Consider the following 17131-nt stretch of genomic DNA (forward strand, 5'->3'; position numbering starts at 1 on the left):
AACACAGTCTGATGACAAAATGTTACGTTTCTAAGACTTGAAGGGACGGGATGAGATCAAGCCCTTCCTTTGTCAGTGCCGTTCCTTTCACGGGGTCAGATGCAAAGCAAACAGCCTGACACTGTTGCCACACATGTTACCCAGGCCCTGCCGTAGCTTCCATTCAAAGCACACTTGGTAAACCTGAAACATGAGTTTTGTCTAAACCTCAGCCAAGGGTGAGAACGAGTGCTGAGATAGGTGGTTCACGCTGCATGTTTCGGGCAGTCTGTGACTTTTGTCATTTTGGTCACTGAGAAATTCCACTGTTGAGTTTAGAAGTTTCTTATGCTAAAAGCAATGGAAATCAAGGTCTGCGTTTATAGAAACAACTCTTTGAACCCGAGTTCTGAATGCGTCACAAGGCATCCAAGAGAGTGAGTGCAGGAAGAAAGTCATTTAAGCCTTGACAAACATGAGTTGGGGTGACAGCTGGCCTCACTGTTCCTGTGATGCTTTAGGAAACAACTTGGCAAAGGGCAGTCTTTGGCCCCTTTTTCAATCACCTTGACATGCTATGGGTTGGATGGGATATGGGCAGGGCGTGACCCTCTTTATCAGCTTAACTTGGTACCTCTTTTCACTCACCTCGTATCCTCCTGTCCATGTGAGCACAGAGAAGCTGAGGACAGGAAAGGGTGGGCCGCCCAGTATGTCAGTGGGAGAGCAGTTTTTAGGGGGCCAGGGCAGGATAAGCAGGCCACAGGAGGCCAAAGCTGGCCCACATACCGAGCACGGCAGCCTGGTAGCCTCTGCTATGGCTCCCAGTTGTTGCCAGCCTGTGTGGCCAGATATGCAGGGCTGTTTTTGATGAAAACTCCCGGGATACAGGGTGAGCAGGATGAAAGAGGTAATGACCTGCATTAAGCCAGGTGGCTGGGCTCTGTTCTCTGCAGGCACAGCACTTCCCGCCAGCCTGGTGACAGCATGTCCTTCTTGAACTTCAGTGGAACAGAAGAGCTTTCTCTCAGCCTGCTTAGCAACAGTGGTGCAGGTAACCAATCCAAGAGGTAACAGAGTTGGGATGCTTAGAGTGGCAGGCTCACATCTAGAAAAGACATGGGGGCCAGAGAAGCAAGGCCAAGTCTATTTTGAGATCATTTCAGCCACAATTTTGGGTGACCTATTTAGAAGTGGTGCTGTATAATGCATGGAATTATAAATGGGCTGCACATTACGTTTTTAGCCGAGAACACATTGGTTAAACCGCATTCATCGTTGACCTGTCAGTAAGTCGTGACCAAGGGCCCCTTATGAGCTTAGTTTGGAGGCTAACGCCAGAGACAGCAGGAGTGGACTCTGCTCTGGAGAAGCTTCCAGATCTGTGAGTAGGGGGCTTACCCAGCAGCATAAAAACAATCAGGAGAGGCTCAGAGGGGAACAGTGTGGTTCCAGTTGTGAGATCAGAAAAGAGAAGGGTGGCATCATTGCTTTGAGAAGTGGGCATGCACCTCAGACTTGAAGGCACAGAATTTGTTCACCTAGAGAGTTAGCAGGTGAGGGTTCTAGGTGGAGGTGGGGAGAGTATGAACTTTTACTAACACAGGTTATATGCTTTCTGGAAGCACTTGTATATCTACCCTGTCATGCAGTTCTTCTAAGAGGGCATATGCTATTGCACATGAGGCAATTTAATGCCCAGAGGTGTAGAGATATTACGTGAATCTCTCAAGCCCTTGGCCAGGTGTCCTGACTCAAGACTGCTGTTCCTCATTTTGACCACACTGTTCAGAGTACCTTTAGGATGTAGGAGAGCAGGAGTTGGGATGGGTAAGGGCAGATTTTGGAAAGCCTCAAAGGACAGCTGTTGTTCAACATGAGTGTGAAAAACATTAAAACTTGGGGGGTGGGGCAGGGTGGAAATGGGGCTGCTCTTAGTTTTCTATAACTAACTTGCATTTCTAAAACTTTAAACTAAGTTTTAGTAGAAGGTGTAGTGAAAGTGAAGTTGTACGAGAGTGGTTAATGAAGAGTTCTTTCATTCGTTGATTGCTTCATCCAACAGTATTTCTAAAGGTTTGTGGTCAAGTCTTGAAAAGCAGTTGGTAGTAAATAAATGCCTAAAGGATTATAATTGATTCATTTCTTTCCTCCTTCCTTTCTTTTCTCTGTTTCTTTTATTCTTTCTCTTTAAATGAGAAAATGAATTGAATAACAATTTAGGGATAAGATAACTTTTAATGACTGCACTCAGGGTTCTGAAAATGTCACTTGGCTGCCAGACTCCTGTAAAGTGCCTTCAGAATATCATAAAAGCAACCTTTCCATTTTGCTAATAAACCAAGGGGCCATTTTATAGGAACCCAGACTTTGAACTTCCCAGGCTGTTTGGGGTGGGTTGTACCAAGGAGGGCTGCTCTGGGGCTCACAAGACTACAGTTTGAACAAGTTTTACTGGTGACCTGAAGCAGGGGGATTCTGGGTTCCAGTGGTAACAGCACCAGTATTTACCCTGACTCGTCCTGGAGTGGTTCTGGACCTGGGATACCTAAAGTAGATCAGGTGATTCCTCAGAAGATGAGGCTTTGGAATTTTGAAATCTACTTTGAGGAAAAAAGGAAGCTTCAAAGAATCCTTATTTGGGGATGGTTGTGGAAAATTCTCTAATGACACCATCATGCTTGCGCCATAGATCCATGCATCTGATGGGCCTCTCTGCTTGGATGACTCCTGATGTCTTGTGGTTCCCCCACCCCCTCTCCCTCTTCTGTTCCCTCTTTCTTCTGACTCTGGCCCCTCCCCTCCATTCTCAACTGCCACAGCTTTATTTTAGATCCCTGTCATTTCTGCCCAGGATTGTGATAGCAGCCTTCTTTTTTTTTTTTTAAAGATTTTATTTATTTGAGAGAGAGAGAATGAGAGATAGCGAGCACGAGAGCGAAGAGGGTCAGAGGGAGAAGCAGACTCCCCGCTGAGCAGGGAGCCCGATGCGGGACTTGATCCCAGGACCCCAGGATCATGACCTGAGCCGAAGGCAGTCACCCAACCAGCTGAGCCACCCAGGCGCCCTGATAGCAGCCTTCTAAGTGATCTTCCTGCTTCTGTTCCTGTCCCCTCTGATTCATCTTCCATACTGTCACCAAGGAGATAGTTCCAAATGCAAATCTGATCAGCCACTCCTCCCCATGTATAAAACCCTCCCGTGGTTCATGGCCTGTAATGCTGGTCATTACCTGTCTCTTGCCTGCCTTGTGTCTTCATTTGCCACCACTTCCACGCATCACTGCACAGAGAAAGAACTCAGGCTGTAGACTCTTTGGATGTGAGTCCTGACTCCACTTCTAATGAGCAGTGAGGCCCTCAGGCCAGGTAACCTCTGTGTGTCTCACTTTCATCATCTGTATCATTCAATGTGATAATCCACGTAAGGTGCTTGGAATGGTGCCCGGCGTGCACGGGGCGTGCTCATCGAACGAGAGCTGCCATTGTTGGCTATGTTATGAGGTGTGCATCTGTTACACTCCAGCTATTGCTTGTGGCTCCTCCGAAGACCTTCGTCCTCTTCTTCCTTTGCATGGACCAGTCCCCCTGCAGAATATGCTTTTCCCTTACCTTCAACCCTCATTCTCCCGGGCAGACATCAGCTCAGTCTTTAGGATTCAAGCCCAACAATACCTTATCTTTGAAGCCCTCCCTGGTGGTTCTCCCTCATCCCCAGGCCTTCCCAGGAGATGGTAGGCATGTTTCCACAGAGCTCCATATGCATAACACAATTGTGCTACTTGGCATATCATGATCCCGCTGTTTGTTTCTGTGTCTGTCTCTGCACTAGACTGAGAGAGCTTATCTTTATTCATCTTCTCCCCACAGTGTTTAGCACATTTATTGACAAATGAATTTGTGCTTCCACGACCAGGCTGCCATATGTGAGAAGCATTTGAACAGTCCACAAAATTATTCTCTTTAATTGGTATGCAAGTGTGCAATACATAAATATGTTCTAGAATGTGTTGCTTCTTAGAAAAAGTATGGGCTCCTTGGATTCTTTTTCTAGTCAGGGTGAGAGCGTTAAGTAGGATCATCCTTACCTTTGCCCAGTCCCTTTACGACCAGTAGCATGTGTTTTCAAAGGGGCCAGGGGTCATCGGGAGGTAGGCTGTAGCATTGGGCTCCCATAGGACTTGAACTCCCATCTTCTATCTTGTGCTTCCTGATCAATTATGTTAGCCAGCCACAGAAAGGATTAGGTAAAAATCACTCTAATTTTTATTACCATGTACAATAACCAATTAATGTCAGATCTATCAGGATATATCTCGAATCTTTCCATAGATGTCATCACCTCCATCAGCCCCAGCCCTGTCCAAGATACCTTCCTCTTTTGCTTGGATTATTGCAGTATCCCACTAACTGTTCTCTCAGCTTCCTTCTTTTGTCCTTTCATGTAGTTTATTTCCAGCACAGCAGTTCTGTGTGACCCTCTGAAAATAGAAGTCAGATCATGAAACTTCTGTGCACAGAACCCTCTGGGGCTTCCCAGTGCACCTGGATTAAAAGCTGAAGGTGTTACAGTAGCCAACAGAGCCCCCGCCTCTTGCGACCTCTTTGTTACTCTCAGACCTCGTCTCCTGCTTCCCCCTCACACTTGGGTGAAGTGGTTTCCCAAATGTATCAGGCACATTCTGCACCTGAGGTGCTTTCTCTTGCTCTTCCCTCTGCTCTGCCCTCACAGTGAAGAGCTTTATGGGTAAGGTCCACATGTCTGAGTTTGCCCAGGACAGTCCTTGTTTGAATTCATTGTCCTGTATAATTACTAATAGTGTCCCCTTTTACTCTCGAAGGTGTCCTGGATGATAAATGATATGGCCATCCTACCCACAGCTTGTTCTATTCCTTCCTTTAGGTCTTATCCAAATTGCCACTCTTTACCCACTCCCCATCCATCTTCCCTGCCTATTATTTCTCCAGAATACCACCTGTCATACTAGGTCTTTTCATTTTGTATTTTTTATTGTAAGCTCCAACAAGGCAAGGATTGTTTCACTCGTGGCTGTATCTTCAGAACTTAAAACAGTTCCTGGCACATATCAGGTATTTGAATGAATACTAAAAAGCTTTCTGAGGTTAGCTTTCCCTTCACCAAAGAGTGCTTTTCTTCCCTGTCTTACAACCTTATTGAACAATTAACTGGATTCCTTTTCTCAAAGGTTTGGATAGTCTCTTTCTCCCTTGCTTGTTTTTGAAGTGACTTTCCTTTCAAGCCATCCTCAATCTTCATGGAATATGGTTTGCTTTCTTCAAACTCACTATACTCTTACCCATTCCAGAAATGTTTATGGAACTGTAGGCACTGTGCTAAGGCCTGAGAAGAAACAAAATGATTAAGACACCAGTTCTCACCTCAGGGAGCTCTGGCTCGCCATTCACTTGCAGTTCGATTTGAAGCAGTTTTGTGCAGGGTAACAACAATGAAAGGGAAGCCCTCTTGTGGGGAGCAGGACTTAGTGGCTACTGTGCAGTTTGAACCTGTGACATCTGCTACATTCTGATATGATAGATGAGGGAGTGCCCCAGCCCTAGAGTTTAGCCTTCAACCTTTGCTGATGCTCAGGTTCATCATCTTTATAAAGGGGATAAAGATCTTTACCTGCCTGCCTGCCTCACAGGGTTGTTGTAAGGAGCAAAGGTAGATTGGGCTCCTTAAGGACAAAATTGTCACAGTAGGTTCTCATTTGGGGACAAAGTGGGGTCTAAATAAACAACTAGTTATCTTTTCATTTCATTAAAAAATAGAAAAGAAACAGGAAAACCTCATCTCTGACCTCCTGGGCTTGACAGTTTGCACCATCTGCAGGCACTCAGGCATGACTCAGATTTTCTCCTGCCTTTGGACATGATTCATATGCGAGTCACGATTCACAGGAGTGGTGCCTGTGTGGGTTTCCCTCCTGGCCCTGTAGAATTTCATTTCAAGCATTGTTGGCTGGGACCTCGTACCTGTACTCTTCACTTGTTTTTCACCATGCTGCCCAGCAGTGACCAGGTGGCCGAGGAGACTGGGGAGATAGTCTTTTTTTTTTTTTTTCATTTTATTTATTTATTAGAGAGAGAGAGTGAGAGAGAGAGAGAGAGTGTGAGCGAGCACAAGCAGGGGGAGGGGCGGAGGGAGGGTGAGAAGCAGACTCCCCGCTGAGCTGGGAGCCCACCACAGGGCTCGATTCCAGGACTCTGATATCATGACCTGAGCTGAAGGCAGACACTTAACCAACTGAGCCACCCAGGCGCCCTGGGGTGATAGTTTTTATCCCTCTTGTTTCTTTAACTGGGCACCCATTTATAAGACTTGTCTGTCACTGTCATTCCCTTCCTTGGGGATAAGTGCTGTAGATAATTTTGGGAAAGAAAACAACTGGATGCCTTACTTTCTTTCCCTGTGGTATTGGGACTCAGAATCTGCAACTTGGTATTTGTGTTGAGTATTAGGTACATGTGGCAGCCTGAGAGCTGAAGTAAAAAGTAAATCATAGCATACTGAGGCTGGAGGAAAGGGCCTCAGAGTCATTCACCCAGGCCAAGCTGGGATTTTTGTGGGTAAGGGCCATCTCTGTAGCCCAGAGAGGAGAAGTGACTAGCCCCATGCACAAGCTTCTAGATGTCACCCAGGACCAGTCCTGAAGGCTCCACACTGATTACCCATTTTGGCCTGAGGTTCGCAAGCAAAGAACATGTTCAGACTTCTTCTTTTTAAAAGATTTATTTATTTATTTATTTTTGAGAGAGAGAGAGAGAGCGCGAGCGAGCATGTATGTGCATGTACACGAGCAGGCTGAGGGGCAGATGGAGAGGGAGAGAGAGAATCTTAAGCAGGCTCCCCGATGAGCGCAGAGCCCGATGTCGGGCTCTATCCCATGACACTGAGATCATGACCCGAGCCAAAATCAAGAGTTGGATGCTCAACTGACTGAGCCACCCAGGTGCCCCCAAATTCAGATTTCTTGACTCTGAAGAGATGTCAAAAGACAAAGCTAAGATGGTGATTTTCAGCATTGGTTCCCCAAGTTGAATATCTGGCTTTGAATGCTGAGAGTGGGGTCTCATTCACAAATGTTAGGTTGGAGCAGAGCTGATTGACCATGGGGTCTCCCCTCGGTCATCTCAAACAGTGAGGCCATCATATGCCGATAGCCAGTCCATTTGACTGAAAATAAAATCTTAAAGGCAGGGCTGGTGGGAGCAGCAGTTTGTTAGGCTTGAACTGCAAGAAAACTGTGTATAAAGAGCCTCATAAAAGAGCACAAAATAACTTTCTTTAAATATTTTTCATTGCTGTTTTTTAAAAGTAAAATTGTGTGTGTGTGTGTGTGTGGCATAAAAGGCTGGTGATCTTAAATGTTCTTTATTTATTTACTTACTTACTTATTTTTTGACAGAGAGAGACACAGTGAGAGAGGGAACACAAGCAAGGGGGAGTGGGAGAGGGAGAAGCAGGCTTCCTGCCGAGCAGGGAGCCCGATTTGGGGCTTGATCCTAGGACCCCGGGATCATGACTGAGCCGAAGGCAGACGCTTAACGACTGAGCCACCCAGGCGCCCCGTGACCTTAAGTGTTCTTTTGTCTGTTAGAGATGGCACAGTTCTACTTTTGACCTAGAAGCCAGAGCTGCTCTGAGAATCCCTACTGGTTTGCCTCTTTGAGCTCAAAGAATTGCCCACACAAGTTATAAGTTGAACTGTTCCTTTATTAGTGTAAGAATTTCAGTTTTTATAGACCCAATCTGGATTTGGGTTTTCTTAAAAAAAGAGAAAAAGATGCGCTAATGACAAAATTTAGCATCTAAACCTGTGAGGTAATATATTTAATAATTTCCTAGTGCTCAGAATGCTTTGAGAAGGCTGGTTTTATACCAGTTGCCTTCATGCCAGTTCTCGGGCTGAACAAGAAAACCCCCCTCATTGCTTTTTTTAAAAAAATATTTATTTATTTGAGAGAGAGTGAGCATGAGCAAGGGGAAGGGAAGGGCAGAGGGAGAGGGAGAAGCAGACTCCCCACTCAGCATGGAGCCCAGCTCGGAGCTTGATCTTAGCTGACTGGGCCACCCAGGTGCCCCCCCCCCCCCCGCCCCACCTCGTTGCTTCTTAATAGCCATGCTTTGTTCTGCACAAAGATGTATATTGTTATCCAAGATAGCTTTTTCAGAAAATTTAGCTCCAAATGGCTTTTGGCTGTTGACAAAGAACAGCTAACATTTTCAATAGCTGAAAACTGGTGCCGCAGAGAGTCAGGAAATGAAGCATCTGTAGAGTTGAGCAGAGTTTAAATGCAGCTTTCACCTATTTACTGTGCGATCTTCCCTAAGTTAATTCACTTCTCTGAGCTTTAGTTTGTCTATACAAAAGGATTAGTACCTACCTCATACCTGCCTCATAGCAAGGGTTTGAATAAAATGAAACACTGTATTTGTCTGACTTAATAAATTTTATCTTTTTATTCTGAAGACTAGTAATAAAGAAAAATCTACTGAAGGCAGTTCCAAAAAAGAAGTTCTAAAATTGTTTTGGCCAAGTGCCATCATCTTTCTAAATTTTTAAAAATTTATTAATTTTAGGGGCGCCTGGATGGCTCAGTTAAGCACCTGTCTCCTGCTCAGGTCATGATGCTTCTCCCTCCCTCTCTCTGCCACTCCCCCGCTTGTGCACACTCTCATTCTCTCTGTCGAGTAAATTTTTAAAAATTATTAATTTTAAAATTTACATACAGTAGAATTCACTCTTTTTAGCGTACAGTTCTGTGAGTTTTGACAAATGCGTACTATCGTATAACTACCAACAAACACATCAAGCAAGATACAGAACCCTTCCATTACCCCCCAGATTTTTTGTCTGGTCCCTTTGTACTCAACCCCACCCCCTGTCTGCTGGCAACCCACTGATCTGTTCTCTGTCCCTCTAGTTTTTTCTTGTCCCAGCATGTCATGCACATGGAATCATACAGTACGTAGTTTTTTGAGTCTTGCTTCTTTTATTCAGCATATAATGCATTTGAGATTCATCCAAGTTGTTAAATGTTCATTACTTTTTATTGCTGAGTTGCATTCCATTGTATGTATGTATTAATTTGTTTATCCCTTCACTAGTTGCAAGATACTTGGGGTGTTTCCAGGTTTTGGCAACTATGAATAAAGCCACCATAAACATTTACATAACGGGTTTTTGTAAACATTGGTTTTTTATTTCTCTTGAGTAATTTCCTAGGCATGGAATTGCTGGGTCAGATGGTAAATATCTTTTTAACTTTTATTATTATTATTTTTTAAAGATTTTATTTGTTTATTTTTAGAGAGAGTGTGTGTGCCTGCAAGCAGGGGGAGGAGCAGAAGGGGAGGGAGAGGGAGGGGAAAGAATCTCAAGCAGACCCCTGCTGAGTGTGGAGCCTCATGTGGGGCTTGATTTCACCATGACCCTAAGATCACAACCTGAGCTGAAACCCAAGGGTCCAATGCTCGACTGACTGAGTCATCCAGGTGCCCCATTAATATTATTTTTAAAAATTTATTTATTTTGGTAATCTCTACACCCAACGTGGGACTCAAACTCATGACCCTGAGATCAAGAGTTGCATGCTCCTCCAACTGAGACAGCCAGGCATCCCTGTCTGTTTAACTTTTTTTTGTCTAACTTTTAAAGAAGCCACAAAACTATTTCTCAAAGTGGTGCACCATTCTGCATTCCTACCGTCAATGGATAAGGTTTTCCATGGCTCTACATCCATAGTCACACTTGGTGTGACTTGTCATTTTAGCCATTCTAAGAGGTCTGTAGAGGTAATTTCCCTCGTGGCTAAGGATGTTGAGCATCTTCTCCTGTGCTTATTTGCCTTCTGTATATGTTTGGTGAAGTGTTCAAATCTTTGGTCCTATTTCTCATCAGGTTGTTTGTATTCTTATTCTTGAGTTTTGAGGTCTCTATATATTCTGGGTCAAGTCCTTTGCCAAATAAGTGATTTGCAGATGCTTTCTCCCATGTTGTGGCTTGTCTTTTCAAAGATTCCACAAGGGATTTATACATATTTATTCTTGTTATAAAAGATTCACATGACACACAAGTACCTAGAATAAAAACTACAAGTTCTGGTTTACCTCCCACTACCTCCTCCACCTTCTTCTCGCAGATAGCCACTGTTGACAGTTGGGTGAGGATTTTTTCAATCTTTTTTATAGTATCATAATTTTCTAGTAAATATATATGTTTAGAAAGGGATATTTAAATATTGATATGTACTTTAAAATTAGTTCTGTTACTTTACAGGCAAAAAGTTACATTTCAAAGAATCTTTCTGTTTTTCCTTTCAGACCACCTATAGGGAAAATCATTGTTTTTCTCTTAAAAGTGGTGAGTTTTGATGTGTCCTAGGTCATATTCCAGAAAGCCCTGATTTGGAGAAGAAAATTCCAGATGATAAGGATGACCAATGAGTGAAATAAACTTTAAGTGGGTCATTTTGTATTTGCAAAAGATTTCTCCAGTTAGTTGAAATGACTTTGAAATGTGTCCATTTTCTTAAAATAAGTGGTGGGTTGCTTTTTGCTGTGTGTGTGTGTGTGTGTGTGCGTGCGTGCGTGCGTGCATGTGCATGTATGTGAATGCTAACAGTGTCATTGGGCGAAGAATGGTATTGATAACCTCAGAGCAAAGTTTTGGCTCATTCCCAAATTTTAGATTGCTCATTTTTCTTGGATTGACTCTTTTGTGCTATTTGAAATATTCAGCATAGAATTTGTACTTGGTTCACATTTTTATTTTTAGCTATAATTTTGGGCTCTTTCAACCATAACTGGCCAGAACTTTTTTTCTGCAGAATGAGCCTTATTAAAACAACCTGTTTTCATCTTTCCATAGGTATGAATCCTAGGACTCAGAATAAGGATTCTCTAGAGGACAGTGTTTCTACCTCTCCAGACCCAAGTAAGAAGGGGCAACTGATTAGGGTGGGGTCAGGGCCGGGGTGGTCAGAGCATGAGGAAGCAAGGGGGAACCCTGTGGGCAGTCCACACATCTCTGGGGTACCGGAAGACAATGTGGTAAGGGAGAACTCTCCAGCCTCTCCAATGGAAAGTGAGAGGGGAGTGGCCAGGTAACCTGTTCTGGAATGTGATTCAGGGCACGTGAGAAGGGTAACGGAATTCCCATGAGGTCCTTACACCAGTCCAGAGCTGGCTTTAGCCCTTAAGGGCCTTGTGATGGCTCCGAGGAACAGAGGAATAAGAGGGCCTGGAACTGTTTGCAGACCTGTAGTTGAAATTGTTTGACTGGGTTGCGTTTTTTTTTTTTTGAATCATCTTTATTTATTGAAATATGTGTACAGGAAGAGCACATCTAAATATCTACAATAGCAAAGTACCAGAAAAAAATCCTACCACCCGATAGACTTTATTTTACTTAGCTATAACCAGTAGAGATATATTGAGTCTTTTTTCCCCCCCTTCTGCTATTTCTTCAGGCCCCTTGTATTAGTCTTTTTTTTTTTTTAAGATTTTATTGATTTTTTTGACAGAAAGAGACACAGCGAGAGAGGGAACACAAGCAGGGGGAGCGGGAGAGGGAGAAGCAGGCTTCCCGCCCAGCAGGGAGCCCGATGCGGGGCCTGATCCCAGGACCCCGGGATCATGACCCGAGCCGAAGGCAGACGCTTCACTGACTGAGCCACCCAGGCGTTCCATATTAGTCATTTTTAATAGCAGTATCAAACACATCACATCCCAGTTTGAATAATCATTTATTATTAGCGATCATTTGGGTGGTTTCTAGTTTCTTCACAATAGTGTAGAATGCAGGTATAATGCGTGATGCAGTGGGTATATCTTTTCTTTCTCTTCACATCCTTGGGATATATTTCCCCCAAAGTATGGTTGGCAGGTTGATTATTTTCCAGAAAGCTTCCAGCAATGAATAGATGAGCCTGTTTCTTCTGTACAACCCTAGCACTGGATTTTGTAATCCATGTTTATCATTGTTAATGGTATTGATGTGGGTCCTCCTCAGAGGCCCTCTTTATAGGGCCTGAAGATACTGGAGTTAGAAAAGAGGCCACAGTCTTTTCCCAGGGAAAGAACACCATTAAACTAAGAATCAGGGGCTTTTCTCACCATGGGATTTGGGCCCAGGCATTTGAATTCTCTGTATCTCGGTGTGTAACCAGCAGAAAACATTTCTGAAAGATATTTATCATCCTGAGGGACAGGATGCTAATGAGAGCCAGAACGATCTAAGAGGGCATAAAGATATGACTGTCTTCTGCTTCTGGCTTCCCACTGTGGTTTTATCTGGTGTCTTCCTTCCGCTCCTGGTCCTAAAACAAGGAAGTGGGAACAAGCTCATCCCTTCATCTGGCATATAAGGAAATTGGGGTGATCAGTTAGGCTCTTTTTGGGTTGTGTTTTCAATTCTTGAAGTGTTAATAAGTTAACAAGACCTGTGTATAGTCCAGCTCGTAGAATCAGAGAGTGGAATGGTGGTTGTGAGAGGCTTGAGGGGAGGCAGAAGTGGGGAGTTGCTGATCAGTGGTGTAAAGTTCCAGTTATGCACGATGAATAAATCTTAGGGATCTGTACACACTGTGCCCAAGTTAACAATACTGTGTTGTACACCTAAACATTTGTTAAGAGAGTAGTTCTCATGTTGTGTTCTTACTACACTGAGACAGAATTCAAACACACAAAGACCTGCGTAGACCATGAGGTTAGGCCTCTTGTAGGTCAAATCATCTTTCCCAAGGCAGTGGTGGCTACATGGGGCACGTTTCCCGCTATGACTTAGCACACTGGTCCCCTTGTCCTTTAACGCTGAGTTCCATGGGACTCTGTTGTATTGGGTAGTGTGTGTCTCTGTCACTATGTGGTGGAAAGATCCCCAGGCAGAGAGGCTTCTGATCTTGGCCAGGTGTTTAAAGGGCTCGATGATGTTGCAGTCCCTGCTGCAAAGAGGCCATGTGAGGGCTGATGAGACAACAGCGGTGTATCACGCTGGAAGCCACATTAGCACTGTGCAAAAGATAAAGTGTTGAAGGTGTCCCTTGCTTGAGACTAAGAGGCAAAGGCACGGAGTATTTCTGCTTCATATTGCCCCCTTGTCTAGAGATTTGAAAAATAATCTTTGCTTAAATTACTTAAAGAGATAACTGCCCTATTACCTTGACTCAGTGATTCTCAACTGGGGAAGGATTTTGCTCCCTGGGGGGACATGGGGCAACGACTGCAGACGCTCTTGGTTTTTACAACCAGGAGATGCCACTGGCATCGAGTAAGTACAGTCCAGGGATGCTGTCCAACATCCTGTAATACAAAGCATAGCCCCTCATGACAGAGGATTATCCAGTCCAAAATGTCAGTGGTGCCAAGGTGGAGAGACCCTGCTTTAACCAAAGAGCAGGTAACTCAGGACACCATGTGATCGGGCCCACTCTGCTGATTGCAGCTTTCCTTTCTAGATTGTTAAACTCTGTCTCTTGAAGTTCTGGCCTTGTGACCTTCCCAGACATCCTTCCTTGATTTCTCCTCCTACCCTTTTGGATCTGTGACTTATTTTTACAATTCTGAAAGTATTCCTAAATTCTGCTACCATGTGCTGTTCGCTCCCAAATCTGGCTGAGCTCTTCTTTCCCCACCAGCCACTCTGCAGTCCTTCAGAGAGGCTCTGGCTTGAGCCCTCGGAACGTTGATTTGCTTCCACTTGTAACTCTGCCTGCGCTGCCCTGCAGTAACCTCACTGGCATTGTGGCTGTAGCTTAAGATCGGTAGAAAATGAAAAGTACCAGCTGTGAATCCCATTTGCATGATGGGATTGGATGAGCACGTGCACTGCATTGTCTAACAAACTCTGTTTCTCTTTCTCCCTCCCCCCACCCCCTTTCTTCCTCTCCATCCGTTTCCTGGCAATGTTATCACCGGTCACTATGAACTCCTCCCCCGCCCCGCCCACGTCGTCCCCCACCCCCACCCCCACCCCCGCATCTGCCCTGGTGACCGCACGCACCTTTCTCCTCTGTTACACGAGGCAGTTCTGACACTGTCTGCTCCCCCTGTAGTGCCAGGCTTCTGTTGCACAGTTGGAGTGGACTGGAAGTCTCTTACTACTCCGGCGTGCCTCCCCCTCACCACCGACTACTTCCCCGACCGCCAGGGCCTGCAGAACGACTACACGGAGGGCTGTTACGATCTCCTTCCGGAAGCAGACATCGACAGGTCGGTGTCAGAGGAGGGCGTCGGATGCGCGTCCAGGCACTGCGTTCTCAAACCTGTGTCTTCCTTTTCTGGTTAGAGAATCTTAGGAAGCAAAGAACTGTCATTTTTTTCTTCAGGGTTCTATTGACATGCCTTCTCTAGCCATTTCTCCTCATGGGTGCTTTCTCAGATTTTTCTGTGGTGGTTTTTCTGGACACACTAGATCTGATCTTTTTTTCTAAGATTAGCTATTTGAGCTATTCTAGGAATGGCTATTAGCTATTACCTGCCTTCTTCTTCTGCCTCTTTGAACTGATCATTTCTTGGTAAACTGGTTTATAGATTGTTAGTTTTATGAGCCACCATGGAATGGTTATCAGGGCTGGCTTGTGGAGTCAAAGCAAAACAGAGGATGGGAATGTGGACTCTTGAGTGTCACTCCGCCCTGGACCAAGCATGTCCATGCGAACAACCGTCTGTTTCCACAGGAGGGACGAGGAGGGTGTGCAGATGACGGCCCAGCAGGTATTTGAAGAGTTCATCTGCCAGCGTCTCATGCAGGGCTACCAAATCATAGTGCAGCCCAAGGCGCAGAAACCCAACCCCGCCGTCCCACCCCCACTGAGCAGCAGCCCGCTCTACAGTCGAGGTGAGTTGTTCTCCTTGGACTTGCATTTTTTCTTTTCTACTGAATTTGTGCAAGTAGGTTCTCAAGATGGTAGGGAATAGATAAATTCGGGAGTAATTTTTCAACACAAAATTTTTTCTTTCTGAATTTTACTTTTACATGAGGAATAAAGTCTCTGCTAGGCCCCGATTTATCTTAAAACTCTCTTTAATCTACTGCTCTCCTTTTAAGGAAGGGGATATGACCCAGTTCAGGAATGTCACAGCCTGGCTTTGGCAACACCTACCAATAGCAGGCAGCTGAGCCAGGTGTGAACTATCAAAGTACACTGTGAATATTTTAGACCCAATATTTTATTTCTAGCACAGTACCTGGCACATAGCAGGTTCTCAGATGTTACCTAAACCTGGAATTTATACTCCCCCCGCCCCCCCCGTTATGGATGCATCTTCTCCTTTTTGTCATTGAAGCTTAGCACGATGAAGCAAGCATGGATCATTTGTGAGTGGTAGAGACTAATAAGTGACAGAGACTCAGTGAGGCCGATTGAGTTACAGCCAGGCTCTGGAGAGCTCTTCTAAAATAAGTCAGGTAGAGAGAATAAAATGTGGCTGCCTAGAATCAGGAAACAGTGATCACTTCTCAGAACAATCCATGAGTAACCAGTAGTCTCTTGCTTCCTCCTTGTAGCTAATGAGCCTCCCCACTCTCCTAAACTCCCAGCTCAAAGCCTCAGATCATCTTTGGCTCCATTAAAGTGCTTCAGGCCAGAGGATCAAAGTAGTGTGGACCTGTGAGGGGGAGTTTGGTGGTCCATCCAGTCCAGGTCTTGTTGCTTATGATGAAGCTTTTCATTTTCTGGACTGCACTGAATAGTAACCTTCCTGAGTGCCAGGACTGTTGGCTTCATGTTTTTATCCTCTATAATGGAAACCATTGTGCCTGGTGTACAACAATATGGGTTGATAAATATAAGAATTTATTCATTCATTCAACAGTATTTTTGAAGCTCCCACTCTGTGGGGCATTTAGTGAGGAAAAATAACGTAAGTCAAACTAGGAAATAAAATTACTCGTTGTGATAAAGATTGTGAGAGAAAATCAAAGGGCTATGAGAATATTTAATACAGGACTTGATCTGGTCGGGAGGGTCAGGGATGGCTTCCTTGAGGAGGTGACGTTTGAGGTGAGACCTAAACTATGTGCAGGAGTTACTAGGGAGAGAAGTAGGTTGGGAGTGGTGGGCAGGAGTAGGTAGGAAGAGCATGCCAGGCAGAGGGATTAGTATGTGCAAAGACCCTGTGGCAGGAGGCACTGTGATACTTTCTGAGCACCAAAAAGAAGACTGGTGGGGTGGAGCACAGGGAGTAAGCCAGAGATGTGTCCAGACATGTCAGGAGACCCAGGCCTCACAGGGCCATGTGAAGGATTTTGTTCTTTATCCCAAGAATAGTGGAATGAATTTACCTTTAGTGTCAATGGCCCCATCCAGCCTTCCTACCTGCTTTTCTCTAGAATAGCTGATCAGTGTCCCTTGGTGGTTCATAATTCCTGTGGCATCCAGTTCTGCTCTGGCTGATTCATGAGCCTTATGTCATGGCTAGCTGGCCAGAGTCTACTCACCTTACTATACCCTTTCTGGCTATTTTTCCTCCTTCGATAAATTTAATCCTTTTATTTCTGTAGTAACAGAAATGGTATCGTTGTTATAATCACTGGAAAAGTCACCACCATAAGTGAGATCGCATCTGATTGAAGATTTGTTGACTACAGGTTATGAGACGGACCCTGTTTCAGTAGTGAACAGAACAGCATCAGCCCTTGTCCTCCAAGTTTATTGTCTACTGGGTGAGACAGTCGTTGAACTATTAAACCACAGTATTTATTTGATTACAGATTGTAAAGAGTCCTGTGCAGGATAAAAACAGGAACTAATTTAGAGTGGGGTCGGTACTGCGGTAGGTGCTCGTGAACATTATCCCATGACCTTGTCTTCCTGATAGCCAGCAGGGCGTGGTTGCAAGAAAGAAGGAATGCAGGGATGGGGAGCAAGTCCTCTTCCTTCCTTCCTTCCTTTTCTTTTTTTATTAAAGATTTTATTTATTTATTTGAGAGAGAGAGCACACGAGTGAGGGGAGGGGCAGAGGGACAAGCAGACACCCTGCTTGAGGCAGGGTTTGGTCCAGGACCCTGAGATCATGACCTGAGCTGAAGTCAGACGCAAGCCCACTTTCTAGTTGCGGAAAGTGAGACTTGGAGATTTGGTACCCAAGGTCACACCGCTGGCAAGTGAAAGTGCTGGGGTTTAA

The 17131-nt window shown here is 44.8% G+C and overlaps 1 protein-coding gene across 10 annotated transcripts in view; it reads left to right on the forward strand.

Annotated features, from left to right (window-relative positions):
* DEPDC5 (DEP domain containing 5, GATOR1 subcomplex subunit) overlaps nt 1–17131 on the forward strand; it is a 122003-nt gene that overhangs the window by 58604 nt on the left and 46268 nt on the right. For 4 of the 10 annotated variants that reach the window (XR_012376442.1, XM_073886868.1, XM_025858126.2 and 1 more), the window contains exons 24-27: nt 936–1033; nt 10875–10940; nt 14032–14215; nt 14683–14843. Coding sequence is in view for 9 of the 10 variants with exons in the window: in XM_073886868.1 (XP_073742969.1) it covers nt 936–1033; nt 10875–10940; nt 14032–14215; nt 14683–14843 (509 nt within the window). In the remaining variant the exon portion in view is untranslated. Of the gene's footprint in view, nt 1–935; nt 1034–10874; nt 10941–14031; nt 14216–14682; nt 14844–16508; nt 16638–17131 lie in introns of those variants that run through there. The other 6 variants (XM_025858127.2, XM_025858129.2, XM_073886869.1 and 3 more) reach the window with 4 other exon arrangements.

Source organism: Callorhinus ursinus, unplaced genomic scaffold, assembly GCF_003265705.2.
Source record: "Callorhinus ursinus isolate GAN/ISIS: 27379988/994484 unplaced genomic scaffold, GSC_fseal_2.0 scaffold72, whole genome shotgun sequence".
Taxonomy (NCBI): domain Eukaryota; kingdom Metazoa; phylum Chordata; class Mammalia; order Carnivora; family Otariidae; genus Callorhinus; species Callorhinus ursinus.